This window comes from Loxodonta africana, chromosome 12 (assembly GCF_030014295.1).
Source record: "Loxodonta africana isolate mLoxAfr1 chromosome 12, mLoxAfr1.hap2, whole genome shotgun sequence".
NCBI classification, from domain to species: Eukaryota; Metazoa; Chordata; class Mammalia; order Proboscidea; family Elephantidae; genus Loxodonta; species Loxodonta africana.
This window is the reverse complement of record NC_087353.1, coordinates 54,608,711-54,629,733: the sequence shown is the minus strand read 5'-3', so window position 1 is coordinate 54,629,733 and position 21,023 is coordinate 54,608,711. Positions and strand designations below refer to the sequence as shown.

Below are 21,023 nucleotides of genomic sequence, written 5' to 3'. Positions count from 1 at the left end.
GGGTGGGCATGTGGACAGATAAGTATGTGGGTGGGTGTGTGGATGGGTGAATGTATTGATGGGTGGGTGAATGTCTATGTGGGTGAATATCTGTGTGGGTGAGTGGATGGACGGATGGACGGATGGATGGATGGGCGGATGGGTGGATGGGTGGATGGGTGGTAGGTGGATAGGTGAATGGATGGCAAGATGGGTAAGTGGATGTCTGGATGGGTGAGTGGGTGGGTGGATGGATGGATGGATGAATGGGTTGGTGGATGTCTGGATGGGTAAATGGGTGGATGGATGGATGAGTGGGTGGGTCGGTAAATAATCACGGGATGTGTATAAATTCTCTTTGGAGCCACCCACAGTATCCTATGATCAACTCTGGTGCATGAGAACAGGGTTAGGGGCTGTGGCCCAGAATTGGACTGACATGGAGACCCCACCCTGGGTCTCCACTTTCGTGCCCAGAAGAGCATCATCGCTGTTTCAGTCCTCTGCACACCAGGGCTTGGGGACACCCCTGAAGAAAGCCACAGTGCCACGCCCAGGCCCATCCCATGAAGACACTGGTGACACTCTGTTACTGCTCAAGCTCTTTAATCACATAAAGGCTGCAGGGAGCATGCACTCTAGGGCTCTCCAGTCCCCAATCTCTGCCCTTCCTTGGCCCCTTCCTGCTTCTTCCTGGCTCAAGGCAGGGAAGGTGGGGCAGGGGCAGAGCCAGCAAGGGCTGAGGGAGCAGGACACCAACTCCTCCTTGGGACCCAGGAGAGGCAGGCAGGGCTGGGCTCAGGGATGCCTGAGAATCTGCTGCTGGATCCAGGGCAGATAGGTCCAGATGTGGGCGTAGGCTCCAGGGATTTTGCTTGGGGCACAGCCGTAGCTCCAGCTGGCCACTCCCATGAGATGCCAGGAGCACACCGCCCTGCAGACCAGAGGGCCGCCGGAGTCATACTGAGAAGGGAAAGAGTCGCTGAGCACCAGCTCCATCCAGGCAGGGCAGTGGGAAGGGCAGGCCTCACCTGGCAGGAGTCTCGGCCCTGGTTAGAGCATGTAGCACACAGCATGTCGTCCTGGTTGGTCTTTCTGTCCCAGCCACGCTGGGAGATATTGTGGTACTGCTGGTCACAGAGGGCATTCTCCACCACCTGGACCTACACCTGCTGCAGGCAGTAGGGCAGGGGAAGCTGTTCTGGAGGGCCGGGGCACAGGGCCCCAACAGCCGGGTCTTCCATGGGGCCCAGTGGGGGTGTTGGAAGCGAAGTCAGGGCCCCAGTCCCTCTCTTTGCTTTACAGAACCTTCCCATCTGGAGCTGGTCACAAGAGCTCCCGGGTGACGAGCTTTGGTTATGCCCCCGTAGACCCCCCCCAGCTGCACCCCCAGTACTTACCATGTGTGCCGATGTTGCCCCACCCAGTCACCCAGCCCTGGTCACTTGGAGAGGCATCAGGAGAGTTCAAAGGGGAGCCGACCAGCCTTGTGTTAACGGAGGCCGACAGCTGGATCAGGGCAAGGTTGGCACTCAGAACAGCGCGGACGTAGTTGGGACGGATGAGGACCCTCCTGACATTCAGCAGCATCTTTTCCCCATAGAGGTACACGTCCCCGGAGTGGACCCTGAAGGCCAACAAGTTAGCATCTTTCCTAGATCAGAAAAAGACACAAAAGAGGCTCATTTTTAGAGGTAGGCTCCCAGCTCACAGCAGCCCCTTTGCATAGAGGCTGGACTTAAACCCAGGGTTCTGGCCCCCATGCCCAGGCTCTGTGCACCCTCGATTTCTCTCTTGCCTTCCCCCTGCCCTGGCGAGCCAGCTGAATGTGGGACTCACCGCTGGATGCAGTGGGTGGCTGTCAGTGCGCACCGGGGGTGGATGGGGCAGCCCCCACAGATGTGGACCCAGGAGGCAGAACAGCAGCTGTAGGCCTGCAGGCTGACCTGCCAGGGCCACCTCCCATGTGTGGCATTGTGGCTCCCGATGATGTTCGCCAGGCCATCCTCAGGGTCGGGTGCTGGGATACAAGGTCGGGGAATCAGGGAATCAGCCCTGCCTCCCAGGGCTCCGGGCTCAAGTGAGTGGCCACCTGTTCACCCAAGGCTAGTGTGTAGGTTCCAGGAGGCTCTGGGGCAGGGCAGGGTGGGGTCAGGACTCACCTCGGGTCTGGGTGAGGGTGCCCCCCAAGCAGGAGAGAGTCAGCTCCAGAAATCCCAGCTTCTGCAGGAAGAGGGTGAGGTTGGGAGCAGAATGCGGGCCGGGAGGATGAGCAGGGAGAAGGTCAGAGGGGACACAACCTTACCATGCAGGACTCCCTAGTTCTGTTCCTGGGGTACTCTGGGGCCTTTATCCTTGGGCCACAGGATGTGGGAGGTGGAGGAGGTAGCCTGCGTGCAAGGAGGGTGCAGGAGGTAGGGCCAGCACTGGCTGACTGTGCACCATACGGTCCTAGGGCCGGAGCCCGTCTCCCACCCTGACCTCCTGGACTTTTTTGCCAACGTCAGCCCCGGGTAGATGTGCTGGGGCCCAGGGTCACCCAGCCCTAGCCAGGCTTCACGTCGCCAAGGACTTGGTGCCCAGGAACACTGGTGAGTGGCGTGGAAGGGAACAGAGAACGCATGCAGAGAACGTACAACGGTGCAGCCGCTGAGGAGGACAGTGTAGCGGCTCCTCAGAAACACAGTACTACCATGTGACCCAACAATTCCACTCCCAGGTATGTACCCAAGATAACTGATGGCAGGGACTCAAACAGACACAGGTACACCAATGTTCATTGCAGCATTGTTCACAACAGCCAAAAGGGAGAAACAGCCCAAGTGTCCATTGACAGATGATGGGAAAACACAATGTGGTCTGCCCACACAGTGGAATATTACTCAGCTATAAAGAGTAATGAAACCCTGATGTATGCCAACACAGATGAGCCTTGAAGACATGATGCTGAGTGAGAGAAGCCAGACGCCAAAGGACAGATACCCTATCATCCACTTACGTGCAGCGTCTGCAATAGACAAATTCGTAGAGACCAAAGTAGACTAGAGGTTACCAAGGGTGAAGGGTGGGGGGTGGGGGCTATTGCTCAAGGGGCGCAGGGCTTCGTTTTGGGGTGATACAAAAGTTCTAGAGCTAGACTGTGGTGACGGTTGCACAACATTGTGTATGTGCAAGTGCCACTGAATTGTACACTTAAAAATGGTTAAAGTGGTAAATTTTAAGTTATGTATATATATATATATATATGTATTTTATATTTTACCACAATAAAAAAGGGAACAACAAAAAATTAAAAATAGCCACCCTGGCCCAATGAGCCTTTTCATCTCTGCATTAGAGAGGGGTGCGTGAACAGGTGTTTGAGCATTGCTGGCTCTAACAGAAGGCAGTGGGAACGGCCTCAGCGCACGTGGACAGGGGCTGGCTGCTCGCCGTGTCCTCCACCCACAGCCTACCAGCCCACGGCCAAGGGCCCTGGTGGGCTGGATACCCCGACCCTGGTGTGGACACAGAGCACAGAGGGCAGGAGGTGTATACGCTATGTTTGTGCCATTTACATGGGAAGAAACACCGGCCATGGTCTTGCGGGCTCCCTCTGGGGCACACGTGTGACTGGCGGGAGGCAGACCCACGCTGATTTGGCTTCTGGGGTCCAGGAGGCAGGCCAAGGGGGCCGGGCCAGGGGCCTCATAGATACAATGGGGTACAGTGGTGGCGGCCGGGCCCAGAGTCAGTGCTGAACACGCTCCAGCTGCACCCCTGGGTCTCACGAGAGATTGGGGAGAGGGTATTGGAGCACAGCTTCTCCCAGGGACAACATGAGGACAGGTGGCGAGAAAGGAGCGTGGAAAGATGTAATCAGAGGAGGAGACAGAGACAGACAGAGACAGGGACAGGGAGACAAAGAGCAGCAGAGACAGAATAGATCAGAGGCGAGTCTGGAGCTGTGGCCATGCAGTAGCAGGAAGGCTCTAAGCGTCCCCGAGTCGCACTGCCCAAGTTCAGCCGTCCTTGCTGATGGCTCATCAGTGGTGGCTGGAGTGCAGCCAGGCCTCAAGGAGAAACACTCCCCTCTGCCCACCTGTATCAGGTAGACAGCAGGTGCCACATGAAAGCCTCTGAGCTCCAGCCCCTCTCACGTCCACCCAGCACCCTGAGCACATGCCCGCACCACAGCCAGCTCTGGCATCAGAAAACCTGTTGGGGCTCCATAGAGATGCAGGAGGCGTCCTTGGCCACCGCACGCTGATCTGTTCACAGACAAGTGACACCATCTAAGGCCACCGCCTTGCACCCACGCTGCTCCCCCTAATTCCTCCCAGCCTTGGGTCCACCATTGCTCCACCCCCTCCTGACTCTGTCTACTGACACCCCCCGCCACTGCATCCTTTTCTTCTCCAATCTCAAGGGACCTGCCCCAGAACTTCTGTGCCGCGCCCCCCCCCCCCCCGCCAAATACCTCTTCCGATGTGCATGGCACATTGAGTTGGTGAGGAGGCAGTTGACACTAAAAGCAAAAGAGCTCTTGACAGATGGTGGACAAACAAAATGTGGAATATTATTCACCCATAAAGAGAAATGAAGTTCTGATACATGCTACAACATGGATGAATCTTGAAGACATGATGCTGAGTGGAAAAAAAAAAAAAAGGCACAAAAGAACAAATATTGTACGCTCCCACTTATATGAAATACCCAGAATCGGCAAATCCATGCAGACAAATGCAATTAGTGCTTACCAGGGGCTTGGGAGAGAGGGAGGTAGGAATGGGGGGTTATTGCTTGAGGGGCATGGGGTTTCTGTTTAGGGTGATAAAAAAGCTTTGGAAATGGATAGTGGTGGTGGTGGCACACCATGAATGTAATCATGCCACTGGATTGTACCATTACAGATGCATAAGTACACACATGGGCAGACAAACACACAGACATACATATACACTGTGCACAAGCACCATTTTGCAAGAAAATTGTAGGTAGTCCCTGTGTTTGGAGCTCAAGTTAAGCACTGCTATTTGGGGGGTGTCTATACCGGTTGTCAGACACGCCTTCTGTGGAAGTTCCTTCCAGGAGCTTGTCTGCCAGGAAGGATGGGACACCAGGCCACTCGTTAGGTCTTCCTGGGTCTTCATACCAAACCCTGACCCTGGGAGATTGTCCACATGCCCAAGGGGAGTGTTAGCACCTGGCTGCCCCCACTGGGGAAAGGCAGAAACTGCAAATCAGTCATGTGTTAGGCATCCGCCAGGTGGAGTGTCTCTAGGTGTCATCCAGGGCAGCTCCTAGATCAGGCGGCTGGTGCCCAGTGGGATATGTTCACTTCCTTGGATGCTTTGCCTGAGCCGCCAAGGTAGTGGCTGCTCCCCCCATCTGCTGTTCCTGAACTGTTAGAGTTCTCTACCTTCCCTAGTAGTTAATCCCGTTTGTTATTGTCAGCTGCCAGTGAGTCGTCTCCAACTTCTGGAGACCTTATGTATAAAGGAACGAAACTTTGCCCAGTCTTCTGCCATCTTCATGATTGTTGCTGTTTCGAGCCCATTGTTGTAGACATTGTGTCAATCCACCTCGTGAAGGGTTTCCTTCATTTTCACTGGCCCTTTACCATTTTTTACATTTTATAAGTTTATTTTTTAAAGTGGAAGGACATTCGTTTGCCTAGCTGGTCTTCTAAATATCATTCCTAATTAGATCAGTTTCTTTACCGAGGCAATTAAGCCATACAATACAGACAAGTTTTGACTGTTTTTTACCTCCCATAATGTCAATTTCATATGGTTCAACCTTATAGCAAGCAACCTAAAGCTTTTGGTTTGGGGCTACTTAATGAGGATATTCACTAATTAGTCCTCTGGAAGGAGAACACAGATCGTTATAAAAAGGATAATAACTGAGCTCATTTTTGTGGCCATCATGTCAATCCATCTCATGGTATGCTGTGGGATCACATCTTTCATGCTATCGTCAGTGATTGGGATGCAGAGAGGAAGAGTAAAGTCACAGATAACAGCTATGACCTCGTGAGCAATTACACACATTTTTTATTTGCTTGTTCTATGTAGACATTCATTTGCATATGTTAACCACGCTTATCTTTTCTCTCCTCCTTCCCCTTACTATTTATAACAAGTTGTTGGAGGTTACATTTACTGCTTTAGATAGCAGATTATTTGGAAGGACTGTGACTAACGTTGAGAAGTAATTAACATCATAAGAGATGGATATACAGATATATTGACTGTTGGGACTGCGTTCCTTTTCATTTTGGGGAGATGGTGAGAACTGCTTCACTTATACAAAGACTAGCTGTGCCTTGATGGTGGAAACATAGTCATATGATCATATGGAAGTACAAATGATGGTAGAAGGGTGCATATGGAAGCTGAGTAGTCAAAAGAGTGGACTGGACCAGTATTGGCTTATAGTCTCTCAGCTCCAACCACCTTCTTTGCTCTGCTTTGTGATATTGGACCCCACCCTGTTAAACATTTCTATTTGCCCACTGGTGCAATATTAGGCTTTAGGTACATAGTTCTAGAGGAATGCCACTAGAGAAAGGGTGACCGCTTCCTATTTCTGGTGCTTTTATTCTTGTCTGAGGCAACGTGGCCAGCAGGCGACTTCCTAGCTTCGGATGTGGGGACTCCCTCAACCACCACCAGTGGGTGCTGACTGCCAACCACTGTTCTGAATCATGGGTGACCCCTCCTCCACCCTGGATACCTGGTTTGGTGACAGCAATGGGGCAGTGTGATGGGTGTTGTTGCAGCTCATGGGTAGGGTAGCCACTGTCCTGGGTCCAAGGGGATTCAGCCTTCTGGAGTCTCCCCTTTCCCCCTAGAAGGGAAGCGCTGGGTTCCCAGAGGCTGGCCCACCTCCTGTTGCTGTGCTGAGCCGGGTTCTGCCTCGGCCTCTGAGAAGGATCCTGGTCTTCTCTTCTCCTCACCCCTCTGGAACAGTCTGGAGCCTTGGCACATTCAGGTCCAAGTGGGACAGATGAAATCCATGAATAGTGATAATCTGCCGAATGTGACCAAGGCCATCCGCCAGCCTAAGTACAACATCACAGAGTATGCAGAAGGCGGGGAAAGAGTGGCACTCCTAAGACTGGTGCCCCCTGTGGCCCTCTCTAACCTAGTCAGCCTGATCACCCTCCCTCCACCAGAGCTCTGGATCCCCTCCAGCACAAAGTGCTGGGTGACTAGCTGGGGTAGCATCACATTCAATGGTAAGGGTCAGAATGACAGGGATCAGTGGGATGGTGAGGACTCCAGGGGGGAGGTAGCAGGCAGTCGGCACAGAGTTATCTCAAGACCTCAACCCAGGCCTTCCTGGGATCCCTGGGGGTGGGGGTGATGGGGTTGGGAATTGGGTGGCTCAAGAGGACTCCATTAAAGTACAGAGACCAGATGCGGTGGGAGGTAAGCTCTGCCCCTCCTGTGCTCCAGGACCTGCATAGCCCCTTCTGGGTCCCCTGTTCTCCTGCATCTTGAAGGTGAGGATGGGAAACAAGGCCAAGAGAGACTAAAGGACATGCTCACGGTCTCCACTCATCAATGGACCAAGTCTACTCTGACACCAGGGTCCTGACCCTGCATTTCTGGGGGAAAGGATTTCTGGTACCCACACCATCAGCCTAGAGATTATCAGCCCATTGGCACAGGAAGAACATGCAGATTCAATCTTGTTTAACCCAAGGTATTTGCAGGGAAGCTGAGACTTAGCAGGAGGTTCCAGAACCCAGCCTTGGGCTCCCAGTTGCAGGCTTAGCCTCTGCCCTCAGACATCAAGTGAGATACTGCTAGAGGGAGAAGAGCACAAACCTCCCCCCGCCAGAACAGCCCCCTGGACTCACTTAGCTTCTCCCCACATTGCCACTGCCCTACCCAATGTCCTGCAGGAGGTGGACATGCCCATCGTGGACTTGGAGGTGTGCAGGCAGCAGTTCCTCAAAATCAAAAAGGTCATCAAGGGGGAGGTGCTGTGTGCTGGGAGTGTGGGCCTGGAATCCTACCAGGTGAGAACCCATGTCCTAGCTTCTGTCCATGTCCCCTGCTTGCTGCCCTTTTTACCAGAGTGCTCACCACCTGTCTCTTCTCCCCACAGGGTAACTCCAGGGGCCCCTGGTCTATAACTGGAAGTGCAGCTGGGTCCAGGTAGGGATGGTGAATTGGGGCAAGTAATGCGGTCTTCCAGAATTTTCTGGAGTCTGTGCTCAAGTGACATACTAGTTGTCTTGAATCCACAACTATATCCTTTCATCTTTTTGAGCCCCAGGTGGGGACAAGGATGCTACCAACACAACCAGACACACCAAGATCTTTGGAGACCCCCACGACTCCATCCCCAATACCAACTCCTCACTGAACCCAACATCCTCCTCCTTCCCTGCTTGAGACCATCCCACCCCTGCCACCCCCTCAGAGTTCTGTCCCTTCCCTGTTGGCTGACAGAGACAGCAGGGGTGGTGCCCTGAAGAATCTGATGACCTCCAGAGGTAGGATGGGGCCAAGGGATCCCCTAGACCATGACCTCCTCCTACTCTCTGTACCTCAATAAAGCACATGAACAGCAAGCTCTGGGCTGAGTATCCTTACCTGTGGGTATGGCTAAGGGAGCCACTGGGTGGGGCCTTCCTGGTGGGAGGCCAGGTGATGGAAAGTGGGGGAGCTGGGCACCTGTGACTGCATTCTGGAGAGAGGACAGGAGAGTGGGTTCTCCTGCTGGGAGATGGGGGAGTTTCCTGCCTGGAGTATGACCATGATATGGGGGCTCTTCCAGGAATGTTGAGTTTCAGCCTAGGGCTTCCTCCCTGCTACCTTCACTCGGTTCCTCCCTCCCTCTCCACATCTGAAACAGACATAGTCTCTTCTCTCATGAGACTCACTGTATGTTTGAGAGACAGAAACTTGAGCCAACAATTGCAAAAAAAGTGTGTAATTTATGTTTCCAAAGACCAGGCTGGGCAGGTGACAGCAGAAAACAACACTTTTCTTCTCGAAATTGCCCTCTCTGACCCAGTACACCTGACCCTTACCCCTAGCAGAAGACAGTCCACCTCATTTCCAGATGAAAAGTCCAGTCTGATCCATTCCCTGTCTTCAGTCTCCCATTCCATTTAGAGCTTCTCCTGACCCAGGTAGAACATACCGGGTGCTGTGACCAGGCTCAGACTCCCTTCTTCAATTTCCACAGCCTGGAACATTCTGCTGCTCCTGGTGCCTCATTGGCTGTAGGTTACCAGAGATGAGACATGAAGAGGCAAAAGTTCTTCCTGTGTCCTCTTTTACTAGTGGTAGTGCCCTCTGCTGGAGAAGAACCATGAGACATCTCCCTTCCTGAGGCCCCTCCATTGTCTGCAAAGCTCATGTGCTCTTTAGGGGGTAAGATGAGGCTGCCCATGGTTCTGGAAGCTGAATTGCCAGTCCTGCAGGTGCCTCCTGCTCCACTCACATTAGAGATCTAGTTCTGGGGTCTCTAGGGAGTGAAAAGTAGCGTGAAGCCCCCTCTCCCCATTGAGGGCTAGGATGGTCCTGTTCCTGGGGAATCAGACCCCTGGGGATGGTCAATGACAGACTGGGGGTTAGAGGTTCCTCATCAGCAGCCCCTGACAGGTGGGATCAGGAACCATGGGAGCCTGGGAGCTGACACAGCTTCTATTGGGGGTGAGGGGACCAGGGCCTTCAAGACAGGCCCATTCCCACAGTCTACTTTCTGGGACATGTGGGTTGGGGGAGCAGTGTCTGAAGACAAACCCTACCCGTGACTCAGTCCCACCCCCCAAAGCCCAGGGCAGGCAGATACCCCTCCAGGAGGACGTGACTCAGGGCTGCATGGGAGAGGTCTGAGCTGGGGTCAGAGAGGGTCTGGGCTCTGAGCAGATGCTCTTTTCTCACCTGGACACTCCTCCCCACTGCCCTCCCACGTGTCCAGACAAGGCCGAATTCCTGGAGGCAGGAGCTCTTTGTGGCCTCCTTGCTCCAGGAAGAAGGGGCTGGAGACCCCGTGACCACCCTGCAGACAGGCACCGGCAGGTCTGTGAGGTCAAGGGAGGTGAGGAGGGGGAGGTGGTAGCCAGCCCACTATGGCACCAGGACCCTCACTGTCCCTAGCCAAAAGACACTGCTGCATCAGGTGAAGGACCCATTCTTATTGTTAACACCTGTGGACACAAAGGGCCTGGGAGCACATCCAGGCAACAAGGGTACAACTCGTCCCCTCACCCTCCAACCGCAAACCTTAGATCTGTGCTGTTCCATCTCAAATCCCACCACCCACTATCCAGTGGGCTCTAAGGAAACACTGACTTAGGGTCCCATCCTGTTGGGGGGCTCTAAGACAAAGTGTGGTTAGAGATGAAGGCAGGTCCCTGTTGGCCCCCGAGTCTGGAGACGGTCTGGCAAGTGCAGGTCTTGATCTCCCTACAGCACCCAGGTGCACCACCCCAAGAGCCTGGGGGCTCCAGCTGCCAAGAAACAGGGAGGGATTGGAGAAGGTAGGGGAGGCTGAGGGGAGATGGATTGACTTAATGTCCCATTTTCACCTTCCTCCATCTCCCCAAACCCACTTCTGAGACAGGGAAGGGATCGGGCTGGCTGAATTAAAAAAGGGCTACATTTCAAGGCCCTGTGTGCTCGACCAGCTATAATGAAATCTAAACCTAAGTGCAGACACCACATAACTTTTACTGTTGGCACCCAAGAACTACTTATAATTAACAAACTAGGTGCTTAGACAAGATAAGGGGCTACATTTCAACGCCCTGTGTGCTTGACCAGCTAAAAATCACTGACAATTCTCCTGAGTTGGTTTTACTGCGTTGGCAGTAAAGATCAATGTAGACTATGAATGACCTTCCACATGAGACAAACCTGAACAGGGACCCCTCGCTGGGGCTCAATCCAAGATCTAGAGGCATCACGTATGTACAAGATCCCAGGATAAGTCCTATTCAACATCCCAGCAGCCTTTGTTACAGACTCCATCTTGATTCCAGCAACCTCTGCGAGGAAGTCCACCTTGAATTCTAACGGTGCACGCCTTTGATTTTCATAACCCCTCCCCTTCTGGAAACCTCCACCCATTTAATGAATCAAGATAATGCCTTTTTCCCATCTAAGAACTTTTATTTTTTTTTTTTTAGTGCCAAGCCCTAAGAAATCCTTTGTTCAGGGAGAAGCTGGAGGCTAGTGTAGGTGGAAACCCCTTTCCCTCCCTCTCGCGAGCCTTTTACTTTCCTTCTGTCCCTAATAAACCTTTGTTCATGTGGAACCTCTGAGCCTATCTTGGTCGTTCTTGACCAGAAGAAGGAAAGAACCTAGGCAGGGCTTAGTCCCAAGCCGGGAAGCCTTGCTCTGTAACAATTCCTCCCCATTTGCCCTGTGTCTTCAGGGCTCTGTTCACAGAAGCATCTGTAAGGAGGGACCTAGGCTCATGGTCCCCATCCTTCCTGAGACTGAGCATTGGGTCCCCAACCCCTTATCCTGGCTGGAGTCACCTCTGAACTGGGCTATGAAGCACCCTGGGCTGGGCCCAGATGCCTGGGTTTGAGATAGGGGGCAGCAGCAGAAAGAGGGCTCTTGTCCCTCCTCATCTCCTCTTGGGACACTGACCCAGGGCTGGGCAGAGGGGGGTGCTAGGTGGGCTGAGTCGGCAGGGTTTTGTTCTCCAAATGGGACCCTCTAGGGCCAGGGTCCATGCTCACGAGGGCGCTAGGGATTGGGAGGGGCCATGAACATCATTTATTCCCCTTCCCCAGGCTCAGCAAAAGCCCCTCCTCCGTGATTTAGAAGTGAACTTCCATCTGAGCTCGCACCCCTCCCTTGAGCGGAAAATCCACCCCATCACTGTCAGTTCCCTCCACCTCAGCGCAGAGACAGGTCCCCACACTCTGGGCACTTTGTGTTTGCTCCCTGTGGACCTTTAGGGCCTCCTCCCCAAGTGCTGGGATAGATGGTCTCATTGGCTGAGCTTGAGGAGAGTGGTGAGACACAAACTTCCTGTCGGCTCCTCAGTGTTCCCTCAGCTTCAGGATTCACAGCCACAACCAAAGATGACCCAGGTGGGTGCAGAGGCTCTAACCACCACCGCAGGGTAATCTGGGGGTCCAGGCCACCCCATCAACAGCCCGCTCTGCTGTTCAGCTTCACCCTCCTTTTTCGGATATTGATCACTAGTTGATGCCCCACACAATGAATCCTCTCTTAGCGCATGGCCCCTGGGTCTACATTGAGGGTCTCCTTGAAGTGTAACCCAGCCACAAGTGTGCTGGGCCTCACCCAGAAGGAGGGCAGTTTATTGATGGAGGAACCTTTGACACCCTTTGAAAAAGGTTAAGTAAATGTATGCCGAGATCGTTCAACATTAGAAAAACAATTAATGTAATCCATCATATAAATAAAACAAAAGACAAGAATCACATGATTTTATCAATTGATGCACAAAAGACATTTGACAAAGTTCAACACCCATTCATGATAAAAACTCTCAGCAAAATAGGAATAGAAGGAAAATTCCACAACATAATAAAGGGCATTTATACAAAGCCAACAGCCAACATCATCCTAAATGGAGAGAGTCTGAAAGCATTCCCCATGAGAACGGGAACCAGATGAGGATGCCCTTTATCACCATTCTTATTCAACATTGTGCTGGAGGTTCTAGTCAGAGAAATTAGGCTAGATGAAGAAATAAAGGGCATCCAGATTGGTAAGGAAGAAGTCAAAGTATCTCTATTTACGGATGACATGATCTTATACACAGAAAACCCTAAGGAATCCCCCAGAAAACTACTGAAACTAATAGAAGAGTTCAGCAGAGTATCGGGATACAAGATAAACATACAAAAATCAATTGGATTCCTCTACACCAACAAAAAGAACATCAAAGAGGAAATCACCAAATCAATAGCACTTACACTAGCCCCCAAGAAGATAAAATACTTAGGAATAAATCTTGCCAGAGATATAAAAGACTTGTACAAAGAATACTACAAAATACTACTGCAAGAAACCAAAAGAGACCTACATAAGTGGAAAAACATACCTTGCTCATGGATAGGAAGACTTAACATTGTAAAAATGTCTATTTCACCAAAAGTGATCTATAGATACAGTGCAATTCCTATCCATATTCCAACGACTTTTTTTAATGAGATGGAGAAACAGATCACCAACTTCGCATGGAAGGGAAAGAGGCCCCAGATGAGTAAAGTATTACTGAAAAAGAAGAACACAGTGGGAGGCCTCACTCTACCTGATTTTAGAACCTATCATACCACCATAGTAGTGAAAACAGCCTGGTACTGGTACAACAACAGATAAACAGACCAATGGAACAGAATTGAGAATCCAGACATAAGTCCATCCACATATGAGCAGCTGATATTTGACAAAGGCCCAAAGTCAGTTAAATGGGGAAAAGACAGTCTTTTTAACAAATGATGCTGGCATAACTGGATATCCATCTGCAAAAAAATGAAACAAGACCCATACCTCACACCATGCACAAAAACTAACTCAAAATGGATCAAAGACTTAAATATAAAATCTAAAATGAAAAAAATCATGGAAGAAAAGATAGGGACAATGTTAGGAGTCCTAATACGTGGTATAAACAGTATACAAAACATAACTAACAGTGCAGAAGAGAAACTAGATAACCAGGAGCTCCTAAAAATCAAACACTTATGCTCATCCAAAGACTTCACCAAAAAGGTAAAAAGATTACGTACATACTGGGGAAAACTTTTTAGCTATGACATTTCCCGTCAGCATCTGATCTCTAAAACCTATATGATACTGCAAAAACACAACCCAATTAAAAAATGGGCAAAAGATGTGAACAGGCACTTCACTAAAGAAAACGTTCAGGTAGCTAACATGAGGAAACGCTCATAATCATTAGCCATTAGAGAAATGCAAATCAACACTACAACAAGATTCCATCTCACTCCAACAAGGCTGGCATTAATCCAAAAAACACAAAATAATCAATGTTGGAGAGGCTGTGGAGAGACTGGAACACTTATACGCTGCTGGTGGGAATGCAAAATGGTACAACCACTTTGGAAATCAATTTGGCACTTCCTTCAAAAGCTAGAAATAGAACTAACATATGATCCAGCAATCCCACTCCTTGGAATACATCCTAGAGAAATAAGAGCCTTTACACAAACACATACATGCACACCCATGTTCATTGCAGCACTGTTTACAATAGCAAAAAGGTGGGAGCAATCAAGGTGCCCATCTAAGGATGAATGGATAAAGAAATTATGGTATATTCACACAATGGAATACTGTGCATGGATAAAGAACAGTGATGAATCTGTGAAACGTTTCATAACATGGAAGAATCTGGAAGGCATCCTGCTGAGTGAAATTAGTCAGTTGCAAAAGGACAAATATTGTATGAGACCACTATTATAAGAACTCAAGAAATAGTTTAAACATAGAAAAAATATTCTTTGATGGTTACGAAAGGGGAAGGGAGGGAGGGAGAGGGGTATTCACTAATTAGATAGTAGACAAGAACTATTTTAGGTGAAGGGAAAGACAACTCAAAATACAGGACAGGTCAGCACAACTGAACTTAACCAAAAGCAAAGAAGTTTCCTGAATAAACAGAACACTTCAAAGGCCAGCGTACCAGGGGCAGGGGTTTGGGGAACATGGTTTCAGGGGACATCTGAGTCAATTGGTATAATAAAATCTACTAAGAAAACATTCTGCATCCCACTTTGGAGAGTGGCGTCTGGGGTCTTAAACACTAGCAAGCAGCCATCTAAGACGCATCAATTGGTCTCAACGCACCTGGAGAAAAGGAGAATGAAGAACACCAAAAACACAAGGTAAATTATGAGTCCAAGAGAAAGAAAGGGCCACATAAACCAGAGACTACATCAGCCTGAGACCAGAAGAACTAGATGGTGCCCGGCTACAATCGGTGACTGCCCTGGCAGTGAACACAACAGAGAACCCCTGAGGGAGCAGAAGAGCAGTGGGATTCAGATCCCAAATTCTTGTAAAAAGACCAGACTTAATGGTCTGACTGAGACGAGAAGGACCCCAGTGGTCATGGTCTTCAGAACTTGTTAGACCAAGACAGGATCCATTCCCAAAGCCAACCCTTCAGACAGGGATTGGACTGGACAATGGGATAGAAAATGATACTGGTGAAGAATGAGCTTCTTGGATCAAGTAGACACATGAGACTATGTTGGCATCTCTTATCTGGATAGGAGATGAGATGGCAGAGGAGTTCATAAGCTGGCGGAACGGACACAAAAAGAAAGAGTGGAGGGCAGGAGTGTGCTGTTTCATTGGGGGAGAGCAATTAGGAGTATATAGCAAGGTGTATATAAATTTTTGTATGAGAGACTGACTTGATTTGTAAACTTTTACCTAAAGCACAATAAAAATTAAAAAAAAAAAAGGTTAGGTAAAGCTCATAAAAAAAAGGAAAGGCAAATACAGCAGATGTTTGTTACACCCCACTGGACAAGGGGCACGGGTCTGATTCCAAAAACAGAGGCAGAGGAAGTCAGGTTGGTCTGATCTAGCTTTATTAGGGAACTTCCAGAGGTTGGCGCCAAGATTCTCGCGATGGGCGGGGAAGCCTCCAGTCACTCACGCAATAGTGTGAGGTGTGGGTTTATATACCTACTGCTTACCTGCAAGGGTACATGCAGGGGAGCCTGGAAAAAACACATCTAATCTATGATGAAGGAGGTTGTTTTTGTACTAGTTAATGCTTTCCCACTGACGTTACCATAAAGTCAGGTGTTTGGTGTGTTTATTCCTGGCCCAGGTCATGCTTAGTCGGGTACTCTGGTTCTCTCCTAGAGTCCTTTGTGGGTAGAAACCATCCTGTGTTGTTTATAGCCCTCTCAATTCACCTCTTCCTGCCCAGCTCTACAATCTCTGGCACCTTCCTCTTCTGCAATTGTCCCTGAGCTTGCATGGGAGGGGTAAGGTCACCGGGACCTTATGCCCTAATTTTGTGAAACTTCGTAAGCAAAACTCACACCAACAATAAAGGCAAGTACAACAAAAAATTCCTCCAATTATTATACATAATAATCCAAAAAGTAATTTTTTTCACCAGGTTCCCCAACCAGAGAACCACCCCTTGATCTCAGCCCACCAACTCTCATCTCCCAGGTGCTCAATTCTATCTAGGTTTGTTAGTAAATGTATCAGAGAGTGATTTACCAGTGCTTCATTATCAGGAATACTTACAGAACATTCAAGTTCTAGTGAAGCACAGGTGCCTCCTTGCGCCCACACTCCCAGCACACAGCACCTCCCCCTTGATGACCTTTTTGATTTTGAGGAACTGCTGCCTGCACACCTCCAAGTCCACGATGGGCATGTCCACCTCCTGCAGGACATTGGGTAGGGCAGTGGCAATGTGGGGAGAAGCTAAGTGAGTCCAGGGGGCTGTTCTGGCGGGGGGAGGTTTGTGCTCTTCTCCCTCTAGCAGTATCTCACTTGATGTCTGAGGGCAGAGGCTAAGCCTGCAACTGGGAGCCCAAGGCTGGGTTCTGGAACCTCCTGCTAAGTCTCAGCTTCCCTGCAAATACCTTGGGTTAAACAAGATTGAATCTGCATGTTCTTCCTGTGCCAATGGGCTGATAATCTCTAGGCTGATGGTGTGGGTACCAGAAATCCTTTCCCCCAGAAATGCAGGGTCAGGACCCTGGTGTCAGAGTAGACTTGGTCCATTGATGAGTGGAGACCGTGAGCATGTCCTTTAGTCTCTCTTGGCCTTGTTTCCCATCCTCACCTTCAAGATGCAGGAGAACAGGGGACCCAGAAGGGGCTATGCAGGTCCTGGAGCACAGGAGGGGCAGAGCTTACCTCCCACCGCATCTGGTCTCTGTACTTTAATGGAGTCCTCTTGAGCCACCCAATTCCCAACCCCATCACCCCCACCCCCAGGGATCCCAGGAAGGCCTGGGTTGAGGTCTTGAGATAACTCTGTGCCGACTGCCTGCTACCTCCCCCCTGGAGTCCTCACCATCCCACTGATCCCTGTCATTCTGACCCTTACCATTGAATGTGATGCTACCCCAGCTAGTCACCCAGCACTTTGTGCTGGAGGGGATCCAGAGCTCTGGTGGAGGGAGGGTGATCAGGCTGACTAGGTTAGAGAGGGCCACAGGGGGCACCAGTCTTAGGAGTGCCACTCTTTCCCCGCCTTCTGCATACTCTGTGATGTTGTACTTAGGCTGGCGGATGGCCTTGGTCACATTCGGCAGATTATCACTATTCATGGATTTCATCTGTCCCACTTGGACCTGAATGTGCCAAGGCTCCAGACTGTTCCAGAGGGGTGAGGAGAAGAGAAGACCAGGATCCTTCTCAGAGGCCGAGGCAGAACCCGGCTCAGCACAGCAACAGGAGGTGGGCCAGCCTCTGGGAACCCAGCGCTTCCCTTCTAGGGGGAAAGGGGAGACTCCAGAAGGCTGAATCCCCTTGGACCCAGGACAGTGGCTACCCTACCCATGAGCTGCAACAACACCCATCACACTGCCCCATTGCTGTCACCAAACCAGGTATCCAGGGTGGAGGAGGGGTCACCCATGATTCAGAACAGTGGTTGGCAGTCAGCACCCACTGGTGGTGGTTGAGGGAGTCCCCACATCCGAAGCTAGGAAGTCGCCTGCTGGCCACGTTGCCTCAGACAAGAATAAAAGCACCAGAAATAGGAAGCGGTCACCCTTTCTCTAGTGGCATTCCTCTAGAACTATGTACCTAAAGCCTAATATTGCACCAGTGGGCAAATAGAAATGTTTAACAGGGTGGGGTCCAATATCACAAAGCAGAGCAAAGAAGGTGGTTGGAGCTGAGAGACTATAAGCCAATACTGGTCCAGTCCACTCTTTTGACTACTCAGCTTCCATATGCACCCTTCTACCATCATTTGTACTTCCATATGATCATATGACTATGTTTCCACCATCAAGGCACAGCTAGTCTTTGTATAAGTGAAGCAGTTCTCACCATCTCCCCAAAATGAAAAGGAACGCAGTCCCAACAGTCAATATATCTGTATATCCATCTCTTATGATGTTAATTACTTCTCAACGTTAGTCACAGTCCTTCCAAATAATCTGCTATCTAAAGCAGTAAATGTAACCTCCAACAACTTGTTATAAATAGTAAGGGGAAGGAGGAGAGAAAAGATAAGCGTGGTTAACATATGCAAATGAATGTCTACATAGAACAAGCAAATAAAAAATGTGTGTAATTGCTCACGAGGTCATAGCTGTTATCTGTGACTTTACTCTTCCTCTCTGCATCCCAATCACTGACGATAGCATGAAAGATGTGATCCCACAGCATACCATGAGATGGATTGACATGATGGCCACAAAAATGAGCTCAGTTATTATCCTTTTTATAACGATCTGTGTTCTCCTTCCAGAGGACTAATTAGTGAATATCCTCATTAAGTAGCCCCAAACCAAAAGCTTTAGGTTGCTTGCTATAAGGTTGAACCATATGAAATTGACATTATGGGAGGTAAAAAACAGTCAAAACTTGTCTGTATTGTATGGCTTAATTGCCTCGGTAAAGAAACTGATCTAATTAGGAATGATATTTAGAAGACCAGCTAGGCAAACGAATGTCCTTCCACTTTAAAAAATAAACTTATAAAATGTAAAAAATGGTAAAGGGCCAGTGAAAATGAAGGAAACCCTTCACGAGGTGGATTGACACAATGTCTACAACAATGGGCTCGAAACAGCAACAATCATGAAGATGGCAGAAGACTGGGCAAAGTTTCGTTCCTTTATACATAAGGTCTCCAGAAGTTGGAGACGACTCACTGGCAGCTGACAATAACAAACGGGATTAACTACTAGGGAAGGTAGAGAACTCTAACAGTTCAGGAACAGCAGATGGGGGGAGCAGCCACTACCTTGGCGGCTCAGGCAAAGCATCCAAGGAAGTGAACATATCCCACTGGGCACCAGCCGCCTGATCTAGGAGCTGCCCTGGATGACACCTAGAGACACTCCACCTGGCGGATGCCTAACACATGACTGATTTGCAGTTTCTGCCTTTCCCCAGTGGGGGCAGCCAGGTGCTAACACTCCCCTTGGGCATGTGGACAATCTCCCAGGGTCAGGGTTTGGTATGAAGACCCAGGAAGACCTAACGAGTGGCCTGGTGTCCCATCCTTCCTGGCAGACAAGCTCCTGGAAGGAACTTCCACAGAAGGCGTGTCTGACAACCGGTATAGACACCCCCCAAATAGCAGTGCTTAACTTGAGCTCCAAACACAGGGACTACCTACAATTTTCTTGCAAAATGGTGCTTGTGCACAGTGTATATGTATGTCTGTGTGTTTGTCTGCCCATGTGTGTACTTATGCATCTGTAATGGTACAATCCAGTGGCATGATTACATTCATGGTGTGCCACCACCACCACTATCCATTTCCAAAGCTTTTTTATCACCCTAAACAGAAACCCCATGCCCCTCAAGCAATAACCCCCCATTCCTACCTCCCTCTCTCCCAAGCCCCTGGTAAGCACTAATTGCATTTGTCTGCATGGATTTGCCGATTCTGGGTATTTCATATAAGTGGGAGCGTACAATATTTGTTCTTTTGTGCCTTTTTTTTTTTTTTCCACTCAGCATCATGTCTTCAAGATTCATCCATGTTGTAGCATGTATCAGAACTTCATTTCTCTTTATGGGTGAATAATATTCCACATTTTGTTTGTCCACCATCTGTCAAGAGCTCTTTTGCTTTTAGTGTCAACTGCCTCCTCACCAACTCAATGTGCCATGCACATCGGAAGAGGTATTTGGCGGGGGGGGGGGGCGCGGCACAGAAGTTCTGGGGCAGGTCCCTTGAGATTGGAGAAGAAAAGGATGCAGTGGCGGGGGGTGTCAGTAGACAGAGTCAGGAGGGGGTGGAGCAATGGTGGACCCAAGGCTGGGAGGAATTAGGGGGAGCAGCGTGGGTGCAAGGCGGTGGCCTTAGATGGTGTCACTTGTCTGTGAACAGATCAGCGTGCGGTGGCCAAGGACGCCTCCTGCATCTCTATGGAGCCCCAACAGGTTTTCTGATGCCAGAGCTGGCTGTGGTGCGGGCATGTGCTCAGGGTGCTGGGTGGACGTGAGAGGGGCTGGAGCTCAGAGGCTTTCATGTGGCACCTGCTGTCTACCTGATACAGGTGGGCAGAGGGGAGTGTTTCTCCTTGAGGCCTGGCTGCACTCCAGCCACCACTGATGAGCCATCAGCAAGGACGGCTGAACTTGGGCAGTGCGACTCGGGGACGCTTAGAGCCTTCCTGCTACTGCATGGCCACAGCTCCAGACTCGCCTCTGATCTATTCTGTCTCTGCTGCTCTTTGTCTCCCTGTCCCTGTCTCTGTCTGTCTCTGTCTCCTCCTCTGATTACATCTTTCCACGCTCCTTTCTCGCCACCTGTCCTCATGTTGTCCCTGGGAGAAGCTGTGCTCCAATACCCTCTCCCCAATCTCTCGTGAGACCCAGGGGTGCAGCTGGAGCGTGTTCAGCACTGACTCTGGGCCCGGCCGCCACCACTGTACCCCATTGTATCTATGAGGCCCCTGGCCCGGCCCCCTTGGCCTGCCTCCTGGACCCCAGAAGCCAAATCAGCGTGGGTCTGCCTCCCGCCAGTCACACGTGTGCCCCAGAGGGAGCCCGCAAGACCATGGCCGGTGTTTCTTCCCATGTAAATGGCACAAACATAGCGTATACACCTCCTGCCCTCTGTGCTCTGTGTCCACACCAGGGTCGGGGTATCCAGCCCACCAGGGCCCTTGGCCGTGGGCTGGTAGGCTGTGGGTGGAGGACACGGCGAGCAGCCAGCCCCTGTCCACGTGCGCTGAGGCCGTTCCCACTGCCTTCTGTTAGAGCCAGCAATGCTCAAACACCTGTTCACGCACCCCTCTCTAATGCAGAGATGAAAAGGCTCATTGGGCCAGGGTGGCTATTTTTAATTTTTTGTTGTTCCCTTTTTTATTGTGGTAAAATATAAAATACATATATATATATATA

At 50.3% G+C, this 21,023-nt stretch overlaps 1 protein-coding gene across 1 annotated transcript; it reads right to left on the bottom strand.

The window, feature by feature from the left end:
- Positions 1–777: 777 nt before the first annotated feature.
- Positions 778–4,142, bottom strand: LOC135232884 (putative serine protease 29). Its single transcript, XM_064294777.1, has 7 exons — positions 4,119–4,142; positions 2,319–2,369; positions 2,142–2,202; positions 1,819–1,999; positions 1,462–1,633; positions 1,011–1,136; positions 778–942 (listed from the first exon to the last, which is right to left on the bottom strand). The coding sequence occupies exons 1-7, from the start codon at positions 4,140–4,142 to the stop codon at positions 778–780; spliced, it is 780 nt and encodes a 259-aa protein (XP_064150847.1).
- Between the last annotated feature and the right edge of the window lie 16,881 nt (positions 4,143–21,023).